The 17975-nt window shown below is 33.7% G+C and overlaps 3 protein-coding genes across 5 annotated transcripts; 2 read left to right on the top strand and 1 right to left on the bottom strand.

The window, feature by feature from the left end:
• Nucleotides 1-1216: 1216 nt before the first annotated feature.
• On the top strand, nucleotides 1217-2990 carry LOC108345171 (uncharacterized). The gene is made up of 2 exons (XM_017583753.2): nucleotides 1217-1338; nucleotides 1524-2990. The coding sequence occupies exon 2, from the start codon at nucleotides 1555-1557 to the stop codon at nucleotides 2428-2430; it is 876 nt and encodes a 291-aa protein (XP_017439242.1). The 5' UTR covers nucleotides 1217-1338; nucleotides 1524-1554; the 3' UTR covers nucleotides 2431-2990.
• A 7232-nt stretch (nucleotides 2991-10222) lies between these two features.
• LOC108345216 (uncharacterized) lies at nucleotides 10223-11675 on the top strand. Of its 2 annotated transcripts, none has more exons than XM_017583796.2 (2): nucleotides 10223-10309; nucleotides 10550-11671. In XM_017583796.2, exon 2 carries the CDS (start codon nucleotides 10581-10583, stop codon nucleotides 11514-11516), a length of 936 nt encoding a protein of 311 aa, XP_017439285.1. In that variant the 5' UTR covers nucleotides 10223-10309; nucleotides 10550-10580; the 3' UTR covers nucleotides 11517-11671. The 2 variants fall into 2 exon arrangements, with proteins under 2 accessions (XP_017439285.1, XP_052723527.1); XM_052867567.1 differs by having other exon boundaries at nucleotides 10262-10776; nucleotides 10918-11675.
• A 2656-nt stretch (nucleotides 11676-14331) lies between these two features.
• On the bottom strand, nucleotides 14332-17339 carry LOC108346115 (auxin-responsive protein IAA27). 2 transcript variants are annotated; one of them, XM_017585099.2, is made up of 5 exons: nucleotides 16488-17254; nucleotides 15616-15839; nucleotides 15128-15269; nucleotides 14871-14932; nucleotides 14332-14679 (listed from the first exon to the last, which is right to left on the bottom strand). In XM_017585099.2, exons 1-5 carry the CDS (start codon nucleotides 16937-16939, stop codon nucleotides 14642-14644), a joined length of 918 nt encoding a protein of 305 aa, XP_017440588.1. In that variant the 5' UTR covers nucleotides 16940-17254; the 3' UTR covers nucleotides 14332-14641. The 2 variants fall into 2 exon arrangements, 1 of the variants encoding a protein (XP_017440588.1); XR_008244993.1 differs by lacking the exon at nucleotides 14332-14679 and having other exon boundaries at nucleotides 15128-15303; nucleotides 16488-17339.
• Nucleotides 17340-17975: the final 636 nt, after the last annotated feature.

Genomic DNA, 17975 nt, shown 5'->3' with positions numbered 1-17975 from the left:
TTAGTGGAATGTTTGTTAAGAAGTTTTTCAACCACTTAGCATCACTACCAGTCATCACAAGATCTGACTCTTTGAATTCCGGTTGGCGTGATATTCGAAGCACCACACATCCTTCCCTCAACTATCATATTCTCAAAATTCTAAAAGATTGTCAATCGCTCAATCGAAAGGACTAGAGCTCTACGAATCGAATGGATAGGGTCGCGACCACCTTGAAAAGAACGACATGAGACACTAATCCCATTACAAATCCCTTTGCCAATCATGGCAAGCTCGGACTTGGAGGGCATGTACCATATGATTGTTTGGTCAATCACAGACTGAACGGTTAACTAATAGTCAGATATTCCAATGAACTACCCTCGAGACCAGATAGCTTGGAAATGAGACTGAATGGTTGATTGTTAGGGACATTAATTCTAACGCTGAACAACTTGATGTAAAGTGTGATTACCATCAATTGGGTCGCAAGTAAATTGTTACTAATCAAAAACTCACTCCAAAATCTATTTAATATAGGTTTTATGTAACAAGGTATTTGTTTATATTTAGTGTACCATTAATATCTTAAATGTCAAACTTTAAACTGATTTTGACATTGGACATGTATCTTCCAAGCGGTTTGGACGAACGGCTAGAAAAGATTCACAATAGAAGATAGCTTTTGTACCTCTTAAACTACTTTCTAAATGTTGCACGTTGAACTCGATCTTACACTTTGAAACAGTAGATATAGATAGTTTTTGGCAAGTGAATACATCAAACAGCAGAATTAGTAGCAAGGTCAAGTACCGAGGGAGTGAGCAAAAGTGGGTGCTGTGAACTTTGGGATAAAGAACCTCAAAAACCAGAAGAATGAAGTTGATCTAGAGATGAGATTGAAGGGCTAAGCCAACACGGTACATAACACGATTGGAAAGAACTTTTATGTTTTAGCTAATGAATGAGATGTTGGTATCGATTGATTGAGAATAAAGTCACTGCATTACGGATGGATGTTGTTCACTCAATGGAAGGAATTGAACAAAGTAAAAAAAGTAATGCATGATGAGAATTATGTTCCAAAAGATAGAGAAGAGTAATGTTGGAGTAAGAATTAGATGCCATCTAAATTATTCTGCGAAAGATTAACGCTTCCCTTGATGTTGATGTTACAGTGGAAAGAATCTATGATCTATCTATTTATATTCTTTTCATATGTGCACACATCAATGAACTGTAGCACCAAATTCTTCTTATTGACCTTCATCGAAATTATCGAAAAAATCCATTGAGGTGGTCGAGTTGCACGTGCAGTTGGATTTATGTCAAGCTACGTTGATCTTTCTACAGTTTTAGGTAAATAGTTGTTTGCTTTTCTTACAGTATTTGTTTTTCTACTGTTAATATATTTTTGTAAAAGGGTTATATTAAAAGTGTGTATTGAATGCGATTGAATAGGTGAAATTGTAATGATTGTCATGTTTGAAGAGAAGTGAATGGTTTTTATATGGTAACAAATATATTTATGATGATGCGTGCAGATACAGTGATACTGGAAATTGTTGAATAGAAATGGGGAATAGTCCTAGCTGCCCTCGTCTACTGGGAAATGGAAACTATTCTTCTTACGATATTAAACTGGGCAAAGCGGCAACCATTAGCGTCACAAAAGACGAAGGTTCTTTCGGCCCACGTTGGGAACTCGTGTACGACGTGGACGGAATGACTTCTACACTTTCCATATCAAGAACCACCAACAAAAAATCAGGTGATGATTGGTTAGGGATCCGTGTCATGGATTGTAGTTCCGTAAAAACGGAGAAGGTTCGAATTCGTCCTCATCCATGGGAAGATATTACGGTAGCAGTAAATAAAGAAAAAAAAACTTGTCTTCTTTACCCAAGATTGTATAACAGCTGGCCGAATGAAGCAGAATATGGTGAATCATTGAATGGCGGGGTAAAAACTCAGAGTAGGGTATATGCGTATGGAACCAGGAAAGGTCTTTTGGTTATGGAGAGCAAGAAGAAAAGCAACGAAAAACAACCCTACATGGTTACCGTAGCCCATTATTACGTGAATAGGGATAGTGGTGGAAGTGGTGTAGACATAGGTTTTTCAGTTGTGGTGAAGATTGGAGTGGTTAATGGGCAATTAGATTTTATGGTAGATGGCCCTGTGGAACACCCTACTTCCGCATTAGTTTACATGATTGAAGAAGTGGTTCGAACTGGGAAGTGGAAGCCTTCTGCATGCCCTCATTGCAACAATATCCAATCGCAGCGTAGACTGCTGCTATCTGAGAGTGAAGACAGCGACAGCCCTCTTCTACCACCACGACGCTATGCAGGCCCACAAAACACAGCAAATATGGGACGCTTCGATGGGGATGCTAACGGTAGTATAATTCAAGCAAATAAAATTAACTTCTTTAAATGGTGGGAATGACTTATAGTTGCCAAACTCAATCTTCGTTCATTGCAACAACTCTTCTTTTCTAATAGCAGATACAGTTCTCTGTGCTTCTTTGCTCGCTAAAACCATCAATGGAATGTGCATAATCATAGTTTTCACCTTCTTTTCTCGGATACTGAGTTCAGTTTAAGGAAGAGTTGGCATACTAAATTCTTGATAAAAGGTTTGTAGATAGTTTCGCCAGTGCTAGACCGTCTGATATTGGTATGCAGCACACCGACTCACAAGATCATCTAGTCTCTTAGTGTCTACTAAATTATGGACTGTTTGGTTAGAACGTTAACCGGAACCATCTAATGGCTATAAAGTGAAGCACGATTCATGTATCCTTTTCATTACTCTAGGTGTGTTCCAAGTGTGTAAGTTTTAATTGTGTTTTGATCAATAAATAGGACCTTGTATCTTCATTCAATAAGCTAACTCAGTTGTAACATTTGAGTTGTACTGAGTTAGATTGTTAAAGAAAGAAGCTCATGGATTGTAATTCTTGTGTTACAATTCTTGTGTTTAGTATTTAAATCGAAATATTAAAGTTTAACACATTTTTACATTATTTTTCATATTAAACCTCAAACCTTAGAATGCAAAATTCTTCCTCTTTCCCTTTAATGTTTTTTTTTCTTAAAAGGAATTATTACATTAATTTTATTTTACTATGTTTTAGGATTTTCTTTTAACATTACAACATTTATTTAAATTACTACACCCTTAAACTCTATACATTATTTTTTAATAAATTAGAATATTCACTAGTAAAAAACTAGTTTTTAACTCGTATCATACGTTTCGGTTTTGTAAAATTGAAGCATATAAAAATGCGGTAACATTTTCGTAGTTATGGCAAACTTATATGTCTCGGTTATCTGGAAATAGAGGCAATAGAACCGTTCGGTTTCGGTTCTATTATGAACCGAGGCAGTATGTCCTGCCAGACAGGTGACCTTTTCTGGAACCAAACATTCCAAGTACATTTTGTCCACTAATATGCCTCAGTTGTTTGGGGACAGAGACAATAGGACCGTTCGACTTCGGTTCTGCTATGAACAAAGGCAGTATGTCCTGCCAGACATTTTGGAACTGAACGTTCCAGGTTCATTTTGTCCACTAATAAGCCTTGGTTGTCTGGGGACAGAGACAATAAGACCGTTTTGCTTCGATTCTGCTATGAACCGAGGCAATATGTCCTGTCAGACATTCTGGAACCGAACGTTCCAAGTTCATTTTGTCCACTAATATGCCTCGGTTGTCTGGGACAGAGGCAGTAGGACCGTTCGGCTTTTGTTCTGCTATGAACCGAGGAAGTATGTCCTGCCAGACACTTTGGAATCGAACGTTCCAAGTTCATTTTGTCCACTAATTTTTCCTCGATTGTTTGGGGACAAAGACAATAGGACCGTTCGGCTTCGGTTCTGCTATGAACCAAAGTAGTATGTCTTGCCAGACAGGTGACCATCTTTGGAACCGAACGTTCCAAGGCATTAATATGCCTCGATTTAGGCGCGAACCAAGGCCTATAGGGTGCTTACTGCCTCGGTCTTTTACTTAACCAAGGTAATAGCCCCTGCATAAGTTCAAATTCAGAACACTAAACGTGAACACATTTTCTCGCGCAGTGTTCTTCCTTTTCGCGCCTCCAAAGAAGTTCTTCTCTCCAACCTAGGGTTCTTGTTCCTCTTCTTCTCTCTGATAATGCTAAATTATACCATATTTTAAGCATCATTTTAATGGCAAAATCAACTCCTTTCTTACTTATAACTTGCTTAATCCTCTTGTTTTGTCTTATTTTCTAAATAATTGTGTTTTTGGCTACTTTGATGTACTTTCATCAATAATCCCTTATTTTTCTTAAAAGGAATTATTACATTAATTTTATTTTACTATGTTTTAGGATTTTCTTTTAACATTACAACATTTATTTAAATTACTACACCCTTAAACTCTATACATTATTTTTTAATAAATTAGAATATTCACTAGTAAAAAACTAGTTTTTAACTCGTATCATACGTTTCGGTTTTGTAAAATTGAAGCATATAAAAATGCGGTAACATTTTCGTAGTTATGGCAAACTTATATGTCTCGGTTATCTGGAAATAGAGGCAATAGAACCGTTCGGTTTCGGTTCTATTATGAACCGAGGCAGTATGTCCTGCCAGACAGGTGACCTTTTCTGGAACCAAACATTCCAAGTACATTTTGTCCACTAATATGCCTCAGTTGTTTGGGGACAGAGACAATAGGACCGTTCGACTTCGGTTCTGCTATGAACAAAGGCAGTATGTCCTGCCAGACATTTTGGAACTGAACGTTCCAGGTTCATTTTGTCCACTAATAAGCCTTGGTTGTCTGGGGACAGAGACAATAAGACCGTTTTGCTTCGATTCTGCTATGAACCGAGGCAATATGTCCTGTCAGACATTCTGGAACCGAACGTTCCAAGTTCATTTTGTCCACTAATATGCCTCGGTTGTCTGGGACAGAGGCAGTAGGACCGTTCGGCTTTTGTTCTGCTATGAACCGAGGAAGTATGTCCTGCCAGACACTTTGGAATCGAACGTTCCAAGTTCATTTTGTCCACTAATTTTTCCTCGATTGTTTGGGGACAAAGACAATAGGACCGTTCGGCTTCGGTTCTGCTATGAACCAAAGTAGTATGTCTTGCCAGACAGGTGACCATCTTTGGAACCGAACGTTCCAAGGCATTAATATGCCTCGATTTAGGCGCGAACCAAGGCCTATAGGGTGCTTACTGCCTCGGTCTTTTACTTAACCAAGGTAATAGCCCCTGCATAAGTTCAAATTCAGAACACTAAACGTGAACACATTTTCTCGCGCAGTGTTCTTCCTTTTCGCGCCTCCAAAGAAGTTCTTCTCTCCAACCTAGGGTTCTTGTTCCTCTTCTTCTCTCTGATAATGCTAAATTATACCATATTTTAAGCATCATTTTAATGGCAAAATCAACTCCTTTCTTACTTATAACTTGCTTAATCCTCTTGTTTTGTCTTATTTTCTAAATAATTGTGTTTTTGGCTACTTTGATGTACTTTCATCAATAATCCCTTATTTTGTAGCTAAAAATGAGCTTGGAAGACTCTCCAACAATGTCTAAGGCTGAACCAACCACTAGAAGCAAGCAGATCTGCAGAAAAAGTGAAAATGATGCAGTGCTGAAAAGTCAGGCCCGGGCCCCCCCTGGCTGAGGGGCGCCCAAGCGCGACTGCACCAGGGCCAGTTTCTGCACAGAAAAGTGACCAGGTGCCAGTTTTGTGTGCTGGTCGCGCCCGGGCGTGAAAAAGGGGCGCCCGGGCGCAACTTTTTGCGAGAAGCTTGCGCCCGGGCGTGAGAAATGGGGCGCCCAAGCGCGACTTTTTCCGAGAGGCTCGCGCCCGGGCGCGACTTAGAGGGCGCCCGGGCGCGACTTTTGCTGATGTGTCAGATCCAGCTTATTTAACCCAGAAACGCGAAGGGGTTTGGGTCTTTGGTCATTTGGAGGCGCGATTTCACTGAGAGGAGAGCTTGGAGGGCTGCTAGGGTTCGTGGGAACACTCCCTTCTTCCTCTTGGGTTCTCCTTCTTCTTCCATCTTCCATGTTGTAAGCTTTAGGGTTCTCCATGGAAATGGAGAACCAAACCCATGTTGTTGGGATTAGTTGTAGCCTTTGAATTCTTGTGTAATTGTTGAATGATTTGATTATATATATGCCTTTTCTATCCATTGCTAGTATTCTTGTTTCCAATCTTAAAGCTTGCATGTAATGGGAACCTTCATGGCTTGATTTTGGGGTTTTATGGATTATGGGAACGTAAGATGAAACCCGGAACTGAAATAGGAGTCCTTGTGGGTCATTGATTCTAGGAATGGAAGATGATTCACATGTTGTCTTAGATCCCAGCTCTTTAATGCGGGTTTTGCTTGTTAGATTGCCAAGGAATTGGGGTTTGATAAGGAAAACCTAGGCTCTTTCACCTAAGGAATTAGGGCTAGAGTGTTTTAGTGGATTGACTTTAGTAAATTGATAGAGAGGAGACGAAATTGGTCATACACAAGAGTGCATTGGTGAAAACTAGCCTTAACAATGTCATTTCATATCATTTCTAGTCTTTTCCATTTCCAAGTGCCTTCAATACCAAAGTCCAACCTTGTAATTATGTATGAATTTATTTTTCTGCACTTGTTTGTAAATTGATGTTATGTTATTGAGTCTATGTGAGTTGTTAATCGCACAATTCTCTAGTATTATGAGTCTCTTGGGAAAACGATACCCGGTCTTACCGGTTTATTACTTGAACGATTCGGTGCACTTGCCGAAATCGAGCCCAACAAGTTCTTGGACTAACAAGTTTTTGGCGCCGTTGCCGGGGATTTGGGGATTGAACCCGAGTCCTAGCAACGGCTAACAAGTTAAATTGGGCATTATCACTCTCCATTCTGATTCGTGGCAAAGGAGGAAGCTTCCTTCCCTCCCCTTTTTCTGATTTCTATTAAGTTGTTTTATGTTTAATTGATTCTCTACAGGAGTAGTGGTGTTTGATTCTATTCCCAATCTCTTCTCTCTGCCATTTATCTTCTTCCCCCTTTCTCACTAGTTCTAGGTTGGTATTGCAGGGAAGGGAAACACCAATTTTTTTCCCTATTGTTGGTTTCTCTCAACAAACCCTATTTAGAGGTTCTATTCCCAATCTCTTCTCTCTGCCATTTATCTCGAGCGGTTCTATTCATAATCTCTTCTCTTTGCCATTTTTAAGACTTCTCTCAACAAACTTGCTTCAAGCTTCTTTCTTCTTCCTTTCTCGTAGACAACCAAATTGGGAGAGGCAGCTAGGGTGAGGCGATGGCGTGACAAGGGCACTGCGATGGTGAGGCGAGGGCGAGAACTGTTCGGTTCAGTACAAACCGAGACCTAAAGTCTGGAAAAGAACACCTTACTACCTCGGTTACCTAAGAACCAAGACAAAATCTGACCCCTTTTTTCCTCGGTTCTTAACCGAGGCAAAAAACCTTCCCCTTTTTACCTCGCCTGTATATGCCTTGGTTGCGGAACCGCTGCCTATAAGCGAAAATAATTGTTGTCGTTTCCCTTTACTACACTAGTGATTTCTTTATTCAACTATCTTTATTTGACAAAACAATAGTTCATAGTGATTTAAAAATAAGCAATATTCTTGTTCATTACGACATGGTTATTCTTAAGATTTATGAATTCTAAAAACTTCTTTCAATAATCAATCAACATATAAACTTTTACAAAATAACCAAGTTCCTTGAAATGAGAAAAATGCTTATTCGTGTTTAATAATAAATTAATCTTCTTTTCATGTCATTAGGATGCTAATGAAATCATTCCATCTTTAAAAATCTATCTTAGTTTCGAATATAAAAGTAAACTTGTGTTTATTCCTATACTTAACACTAATCCTTATTTCAGATATAAAAAATGCTAATAGTCCTTGTATTTCAAATGCTATAAAATATTTTCCAATCTGCTTTCTTTGACTGGACAAGGGGGTTTTCGTCGACGAATCAAAACCACAAAAAGTTCCAATTTTTACCCATTTCGTTGCCCCTGGATCGCTTCACTCTGAGTTGCATGAGCTACCATTTCTCGCAAAGGTTCGTTAAATTTTCCTTTCGATTCGGTAATTTTGTCGTTTTCCGATGAAACTTTGCTTCGGAGTTTCATTTTTTGTGGTTTTTTTTATCTGGGTTATTTTGTACTTTAATTTATACGTTAGTTTGTTGTTCATTTTCTTCTTGATTTTTTTATTTTTGTTTTATTTCGAAAATTTGTTGGAGGAGATCAAACTTGGCGACATGGATTTTCTTACCTTGATATTGTGGAAAGAAATGTGAATTGCTTTTCACTTAGTTGAATAGATGGAGCTTGTTAGTATTTTGTGTTATGGATCTCAATTGCTTTTCTACGCTGAAGTGGAGCCAGAATGGGTGAAGCGGCTGCGACGTATGTGTGGTGGTGGACAAGAAGGGGAGGTGTGCGGCTGCGACGTCGTCGAGGGGTTTGATGAACAAGAAGAGTGGAAGGAAAGATTCACTGAGTCTCAAAAAAGAAAAAAAAAAGTGACGTTAGTAGCCACTTCAGCTGATTTTTAACACAGTAGATTTTGAAACACGAAAAATTATGATTTGTTTAAAGAGAAGAATCAAAATGTACCAAAATTTGAAAGAGAAACTAAAAACAAAATCGCTTAATAGATTAGGGACTAAAAGTTTAACCCATTAATTTTTTGTCCTTTGTGTTTTTTTTCCCTTTTTAAAAGACAAAAAGCTCATTCTATTAATTTGATAAGAAAATTCTTCATTTATATTTATTTTTCTAATTTCTTGACATAGATAAGAGTTATAGAATAACGTGAGGGAGAAATGATCCCTTTTATAAAATCATTCATTTCTATTAAATTTTATAAAAATATAAAATTTTCTTCCTGGAAGTTATATTTTTAATTTTCAAGCAATTTTGATTTCGCATTTTTTTTGTTATTAATAGTTTTTAAATCTAAATATTAAAATTTAACACATTTTTACATTATTTTTCATTTTAAACCCTTATAGTATGCAAAATTCTTCCGCTTTCCCTTTACTGAATGTTTTTTTTATTAAAAGGAATTATTACACTAATTTTATTTTACTATGTTTTAGGATTTTCTTTAACATTACAACATTTATTTAAATTACTACAGTTATACTCTATGCATTATTTTTTAATAAATTTTGTTATTTCTGTGTTCAACTATCTTTATAATAGATTTGAGGAAACAATATTTCATAGTGATTTAAAGATGAGTAATATTCTTGTTCATGACAACATGGTTGTTCTTAACATTTATGAATTCTAAAAACTTCTTTCAATGATTAATCAATATATAAACTTTTACAAAATAACCAAATTCCTTGAAATGAAAAAAAATGCTTATTCGTGTTTAATAATAAATTAATCTTCTTTTCGTGTCATTAGGATGCTAATTAAATCATTAGATCATTAAAGATTAAATCTATCTTAGTTTCGAATATAAAGTACACTTGTGTCTATTCCTATATTTAACACTAATCCTTATATTTGAGAAATAAAAGATGTTAATAGTCCTTGTATTTCAAATGCAATAAAATATATTACTTCGGTGACATTATAAATTATTTATGACTGATTATCTCAATTTATTATTTCTATTATCAAAACTTTATGGGGATAATGAAAAAAAAACAGTGTTAAGTTTAATATAAGAAGCAGATTATTTATTTTTCAAAATAAGATAATTATAAGCATTTAATGAAATTAAACGGTGCATGCAAAAATTGCGATCCCTAAAGATTGTTGCTTTGTATATATACATAGTCTTTGGCAAGTGAATACATGAAACAGCAGAATTAGTGGCAAAGGTGTTGTGAATTTTGGGATAAAGAACCTAAAAAAGCAGAAGAATGAACAGTTGAACTAGAGATGAGAGTGAAGGGCTAAGCCAACACAGTACATAACACGATTGGAAAGAACTTTTATGTTTTAGATAATGACTGAGATGTTGGCAATGATTGATTGAGAATAGAGTCACTGTGCATTACGGATGGATGTCGTTCACTCAATGGAAGGAATTGAACAAAGTAAAAAAAGTAATGCCATGATGAGAATTATGTTCCAGACGATAGAGAATTGTGTGTTGGATCTAGAATTAGATGCCATATAAATTATTCAGCGGAAGATTAACGCTTCCCTTGATGTTACTGTATGAGAAGAATCTATGATCTATCTATTTATATTCTTTCCATATGTGCACACACCAATGAACTGCAGCACCAAATTGTTCGTCTTCACCTTCATCGGAATTATCGAAAAAAGGTGCAGGTATGGTTGGATTTATGTCTAGCTACGTTGATCTTTCCAATTTTAGGATAATTAGTTGTTTGCTTTTGTTACAGTATTTGTTTTTCTACTATTAATATATTTTTGTAAAAGGGTTATATTAAAAGTGTTTATTGAATGGGATTGAATAGATTAAGGTGAAATTGTAATGATTTTGCCATGTTTGAAGAGAAGTGAATGGTTTTGATATGGTAAGAAATATATTTATGATAATGCGTGCAGATACAGTGATTCTGGAAATTGATGAATAGAAATGGGGAATAGTCCTAGCGGCCCTCGTCTACTGGGAAATGGAAAGTATTCTTCTTACGATATTAAACTGGGCAAAGCGGCTACCATTAGCGTCAAAAATGAGGAAGGTCTTTTGAAATCACGTTGGAAACTTGTGTACGACGTTGACGAAATGGCATGTACACTTTCCATAGCAAAATTGACCAACGAAAGATCAGGTGATAATGATTTAATCATCAATGTCTTTTATAGGCCCGTAGAAGTAAAGGCTGATGATACAGGAGCTTTTGGTTTTCATACACGTCGGCTTATTTCTTTTATGGTGCAAAAAGATCAAATAACTGGCCTTCTTTCCGCAGAAACTATGGTAGGAACTGTTATGAAGTCAAGGAGTTTTTCTAAATTTCGTGAATCATTGAGGTGCGAGGTAGAAACGCAGAGTTGGACATATACGTGTGCAACCATGGAAGGTCTTGTTGTTACGCAGAAGAAGAAGAAAAGCAACCAAGAACAACCCTACATGATTACCGTAGCGCATTATTACGTGAATAGGGATAGTGGTGAAAGTGGTGTAGACATAGGTTTTTCAGTTGTGGTGAAGATTGGAGTGGCTAATGGGAAATTAGATTTTAGCGTAGAAGGCCCTGAGGAACACCCTTCTTTGGCATTACTTTACATGATTGAAGAAGTGTGTCGAACTGGGACGTGGAAGCCTTCTGCATGCCCTCATTGCAACAATATCCAATCGCAACAGCGTAGATTGGTTTCTGAGAGTGAAGACAGCGACACCAATCTTCCAACACCGCCATCATCTCATGGAAGCCAACAAAATGCATCAAATAAGGGACGCTTCAAAGGCGATGGCATCGGTAATATAATTCATGCAAAGGAAGTTAAATTTATTAAACAGTTTCATAACAACGATCATTTGAGAAAATATGTGAGTGAAAGTCTTTAATAAAAATGACAGATTTAAATATTACATAAGATGTAACACTCATCAATTCATGTTAAGTTATTGATGAAAAATTGTGTGAAATATCTTTATGTGTATTAGGTTATATCATATTATATAATATCTTCCTTGTCAAAAATATAAACACATCAACAACTCTCATCTTATCTTTGAGTATGACATACATTTAAATTCATTTGATAGATAATATAAGAGCTTTAAAAATGTAAAATTTTATATTTTTTTAAGAAAAAAAAATAAAAAGTAAGTAAATATAATATCAAATAAATATAAAAAGTTTAAGTATATCAAATAATCATTTTTCATTGTCTTCAAGTTGTTTCTTATAGCCATCCAGACTCACTTATTTGTGTTTCCTCTCACTAAAATCAAAAAGTTCGTTTGACACGGCTTAAAAAGATGACATTCATTTTGACACCATTTTTAATAATATAATAATATAATTCTGATTTTAAATTAAAAAATAATATAATTATAATTAAAATATTATTATTTGTTCAGATGAATGTGTTTGTGTTTTCCTTGTGTTGTGTCGAATCTGCTCATGTAATATATATTCACAATCTGTCTCTTCCTTTTCCTTGAGATTATTATTAGAATAAAATATAATTACGGAATCAAATATTATATATAGATAGAGTTATTTACTTTTTTTTATTTTTTAATATTATAGTATTAGTTTTGTTCAAATCTCTATTCAAAAGAAAATTAATAGAAAGTTTCTCGTTATGCTTAAAAATAAGAAAGAACATTTTGTAGTGTTAAACTTAATATTATTTTTAGTGGAGTGGAATCTCCAACACGTTTATCATTTAAAGGACATTGAATGTGAAAATTCGTAAAAATTTAATAGTGGATGGTATAATAAATGTAAATCTTAACTAAAACAGAATCTTATGCTATTATACCATATTAAAAAATAAACAATATAAATAAATATATATATATATATATATATAATTTATACGTATATATAAAATATTTTTTATTTTTAGTATGCATACTTTTTTATTTTATCCTTTAAATAATTTTTTTAATTACAAAAATTATTTTATCAATATTTTTGGTAAATTTACGTTAAAAAGCGCGGAACAGCGAGTTTCGGGCAAATGAATTTCCTCGCTCAATTGAAAAGAAAAGGGAGAAAGATCGATTAATATTGTGCATTTACCAATTTGCCCATGTACTTTTAACCTACGTACTGTTGCATTTTCCATATCCTTTATGGCCAGATATAAATTATTACACTAATCAATTATAATTTTTATTTAATAATTTTTAATTAAAAATAATAATTCATATTTCATTTTTAAATAATAATTCATATTTCATTTTAATATAATTTACATATTTTACACTATAATTTTAATTATTTTTACATCTAATGGTAAAATAGTTATATGTTAATTTTATCAATTAAAACTTTTTTAATCTATAAAAGATATCACATTATTTATTCATTCTCCTTTCAAATTCTTTCATTTCTTAACATCTTTTACTTAATCCAAATAACATTCCAAAAATACCTTTTCAAATTTAGGTAAGTTTCTATACTCTAGTTAAGCTCAAATTAATTTTCTATTACTGGCCTCTTTATTATTAAGTATGGTATATATGGAAAATAATTTTCACTTACTATATTGTGGATGTTTTCGTCTTTAAGTAGAAAAATCCAACAATGGCTTTTAAAGAAACACTATTTACTTAATCATTCAACAGTTATACATACATTAATTATTTAATTTGTATATATGAATTTAAGTATTAGTTGAAATTTTATATCAAATAAAATAAGCAAGATAAACAATATATAAATAAAAAAAACTTAAAAGATTTATTATCTTAAAATTTTTAATAAAATTAATATATTAATATTTAATATAAATTTATTATGATTTATTTAGTGTGAAATTTTCTTTGTCTCCTTTTAAAAAATATATGTACTTTTTTAAGTAAGGCTCTCCAAAGTTTATATTTGCTTATTTATATTTATCAAGAGGCTTTCTAACATACTTGTGGTACCGTATCAATAGAGATTCATTAAATTAATATGTTTTTCATTTAACAAAGGGCATAATTAATTTTATTTGTATTGTTAATGTAATACATGGTTAATTCACTTTTATTTTCGTTTTAAATCTTTGTTATTTTAGTTTAATCTTTGTAATCATATACTTATTTTTTCGGTCTTTAACAATATATTATGTTGATAATTTATTTAATCTTTGTAATCATATACTTATTTTTTCGATCTTTAACAATATATTATGTTGATAATTTATTTCTTGTCTTTATAATTTTTTGAAAATAAGATGGGTGTTTGAGGAATAATGTACATAACAAAAATAAAGACACTTGCATTAAGATCCCAACTCATCTTTTATATTCTAACTTGTACTTATTTCTAAACACTTCATTAAAATTATAGGACAGTTAAAATGATTTTAGAAGACTTCTCAAAACCAAATTGTTAAACTAAACACTAAGAAAAAATATTCGAGATTAAAAAATAGACTTTAAACTTAACTCAATTTTATATAATTAACCAGTAAAATTAGATATTAATGAATAATCATAATTTATAATTTTGATATTATATTAAAAAATGAACTTTAAACATAATTCAAACTCATAAAACCGATATATATCAATGATTTTCATCAATTTATATATTATAAATTAATCTTTAGTCGATGTGAGAATAATAATGCATATTCTATAATGCTCCTGTTAACATATTGAAGCACCTTTGTTTGATTAGCATAATACCAATGTTATTTTGCTTTTCATGCATGAGTTGAATTTCAAAATGCTCAGCAATATTAAACTTCATATATTTGAGTTACAAAATTTACTTAGTGAGACAGCTTCAATCTTATGAAGTTCACAGTGCAGTGACTGAAGAGAAGTGAGGATAAACCAACAAGCCTAAGAAATGTCTACAACAAACATATATGGCCTAAGATACTTGGATCCTATATGTAGGATTTTACATATTCAAGCAAGAGAATCCCCAGCTTGTGCCCTGCACTTGCCTTTGAACTCTTCTATCATGTATTTAAAGGTAATAATTAGTACTCCATCTTTTCTGTATCAATAGCATATTGCTAGTTGCGACTTTTGCATTTTTCCATGGCTCTTGGTGCTGCAGGAATCAAACATAAGTACATAAGTACACTTCAAGATTCAATATATATATATATATATATATATATATATATATATATATATATCATTTTGTATCATTATGCAGTTGAGTTATATCATGACTGATGAGTTTTTCAATGTTAAGACAAGATATAAAAGAAAGCACATAGTTGTATGAGTCAGTCTCACCTAGTCCAATTGCTTCAGAACTTTTCATTATCCTCAGCCTCTTGCATGAGCCAGTGAACATCCTAAACAACAACAACATCATTTCTCATGTTGTCCTTTGTTGATTGTGATATTATTAAGATGATCAAATAAATGTATTTGCAGAAAAACACAGTTTAACAGATGTTTACTATGCAGAGTAATGCTTTTTTAAATCTAAACACCAAAATAGAAATCAAATCAGAATAATGCAACACAGAGACATGATATGCACTCACTCCCATGGAACATCACCAACTAGCATCCAATCACCATCCTTGTCTTCATAGGTGAGAACATATTCTGAACCATGAAGCAGATCCATCAATCTACTTTCACTCAACTTATCTCGACCAGAAACTCCATGAGAACCACATTGTCCTGCACTTGTCATTGGTGAAAACATCATCAGAATCTGAAACATAAAAACCATTTTATTGGTAAAGAATCATTTGACCTATTCATAGCACTCCCGTAAATATTCCCCCAGCTCATGGAACCAACCAGCCTGAGCCTGTGACATTGGAAGACTTAGGATTCTGATTTAAAAGGGTGCCACTTCTGATCATCATAAATTCTTTATACTTCGCTCATCAAAATCAAATCAAGAGAACAATTGCCATAACCAAAGAATATTGGAATTTGAAAGCTATGCATAATTGTACAGTAAGAAGGTAAGAACAACTTTGAATGGAATAATATGCTTGCAAAGAAAAATAAAACTCACTGATTGTAAAACAACTAAACATCTTTTCCAGTGCTGAAGACAGTTCCATGTAAGTGGCAAAGTTTTTGAGATCCACTTTCCTCAAGTATGGAGCACCATCCATGCTAACTTTCACATAAAGGCACCCTGACTTGGCTTCTGCATCATCATCATTCTTCTGAGGCTGAGTGGCCATTGAGTTCTTCCTGAAAGATCGAATTGGTGGCCATCCCACAACCTGTTCCCTGATCCAAGAAACAAAAAAATTACACTACATTAAAAGGGAAATTGAGATAACCATCAAAGATCATAACTTCAAAACAGAAAGGAACCCAACCACTAAGCTGCCTAAGGAAAAGGCAAAACAGATAAGAACACTGAATAAAGTTGCATGATAAAAATTGAACTATTGGTTATAGGACACTGAATAACCCGAGGAGTTCAGTACAAAGTCATACACAGCAGCAAACAATTGATAACCAAGATGAAGAAGAAAGCTTACAGAACCACCAAAATAACCGAGATCATGATTACCATAGAAGGAATACCCCCTAAATTACATAGAAAAGAGTTAACAGGTTATATAATACTAGAGAGTAACATGATAACATAATTAGCAACAAGAAGAGTTAAAGAACTCAAAAGCCTCGTCTTGATACACTTCACTTATTCTTCCTTCTTTTCAATTCAAAATTCAACCAAATATTTTTTCAAAGTAAAAAAAAGAACAAAAAATCATTTCTTGGCTCTGAATTATCCCATTTTCTTCTTGATTCCAACATTTTCCAAATATGCAAAAGATATAAACAAGACAGCACAAAAAGTGAACAAAGATAACATTAACTACAAGAATACATATATCATGTGATGATGCTAAAGGAAGATGGTGCTACTTTGCAGTAGGAGCAGATATCTGAGGTTTCTTCTCATTCAACGGTTTTGGAGGCAGAGGAACTTTATCTTTTACAACAGAAATTTGTTGGTTGGCAGACTCAGCCTTGGCAGCACCAGCACCAATACCCCTTGGTGAGAACAAGCCACAATCTTTTCCCAAATCCACCTCAGATCCACCATTCCCTGAGAGAAGCCATTTCCCAGAACCCCCATCAATGGTGTCTGAGAAACCCCTCTTGGCCCCAGACACCAAATTCTTGACCATGCCTAAAGGGTGCCCATTTTTTTCTTCCACACCCCCATCTCTCTCCGGTGACTCGGAACCTGGTAAACCAAGCCTCAGCTCAGTAGCCTTGAGGTTCAAGCCACCACTAGTAGAAAACTTGTCAGAACTTTCCATTGCAGAAACCTCTGATAACCCTACATAGCCTTGTTCCAATGGCACAGACATCAAACTTCAGCTCACACAACTCCAACAGTTTCAGCTATTCTCAAATATGGAAAAGAATTAATAGAGAGGGAGATGGAAACAGAAACTGAGACTGGATAATCAGAATTTAACAGTGGAAATTCTGAGACTTTCTATATAAACTGATATTGTAAAACTGTATGCGTTCTGTATAAACTGATAGCAATGGAATTATATGTGGTGTAACAAAAAAAGAAAAAGAGAAAATTGGAGGACCAGGGAGAATTAGAGATTGTGATTGCATTTTACTATACAAAAGAGAATATAGAACTGTTTGCAGCTGTTTGCTTTATTCTTCAAATTAAATTAAATTTTGTAAGAAAAAAAAAATCCTTTGAAGAATGTGCTTTTTCAGTTTTCTGTGATTCGTGTGAATCTTTTTGTGGGAGACCACTCCGACAAAGCCCAGAAAGTCTCTGCCATACTTTACCCGTTTCATTATTCTTTTTGCAAATCAATTTCATTGTCACTCGTTATTTTAATAAGAAATTATTCTGTTTATTCTTTAATTTTGGATAATTTATTTAATTTGTAGCAATTTCCATCAGTGTATCAGTCAGTGTCTTTCATACTCAAGAAAAAAAAATATTATTTTTATGGTATCACAAAAGTAATTATTTATGATCAAACAGTAATCGAATTTAAATAACTTAAAATTCAATTTTTGAATTCTTAATCTCACACAAAATAGCATGGCTGTTCTTAAAATAATATAGATAAATATATAAAATAATGTTACTTTAAAAAACAGTCTCGTAAATGTCTTGAGTTCAATGTAGAGGCTTATGAAGAAACTTTCTTGAATCATAATAAAGATATATGGGTCAAATCTAAATAAATAAAAAACCAATATTAAATTTAATAATGATTTGTACTCATTTACGTATACAAGTAATATTGATAAATGGTTACTAAAAAGTAAAATTGAAGAAAAAAAATGTACATAAAAAACTGAATCCTCTATCTATAATAATATAATATATAAAAGTATAAATAATGCTTGCTTTGTATTCTAGGT

The sequence above is a fragment of the Vigna angularis genome, chromosome 8 (genome assembly GCF_016808095.1).
Source record: "Vigna angularis cultivar LongXiaoDou No.4 chromosome 8, ASM1680809v1, whole genome shotgun sequence".
NCBI lineage: Eukaryota > Viridiplantae > Streptophyta > Magnoliopsida > Fabales > Fabaceae > Vigna > Vigna angularis.
This window is presented reverse-complemented; position numbering and strand designations above follow the sequence as displayed.

What these genes read in the sequence shown, in the direction of transcription:
- LOC108345171 (XM_017583753.2), top strand. Translation starts at nt 1,555, where the DNA reads ATGGGGAATAGTCCTAGCTGCCCTCGTCTACTGGGAAATGGAAACTAT.
- LOC108345216 (XM_017583796.2), top strand. Translation starts at nt 10,581, where the DNA reads ATGGGGAATAGTCCTAGCGGCCCTCGTCTACTGGGAAATGGAAAGTAT.
- LOC108346115 (XM_017585099.2), bottom strand. Translation starts at nt 16,939, where the DNA reads ATGTCTGTGCCATTGGAACAAGGCTATGTAGGGTTATCAGAGGTTTCT. An exon ending in ATATCTGCTCCTACTGCAAA is followed by an intron (nt 15,840 to 16,487) that starts GTAGCACCATCT and finishes TTCTTGGATCAG; the next exon opens with GGAACAGGTTGTGGGATGGC. An exon ending in GTTTAGTTGTTTTACAATCA is followed by an intron (nt 15,270 to 15,615) that starts GTGAGTTTTATT and finishes TGACAAGTGCAG; the next exon opens with GACAATGTGGTTCTCATGGA.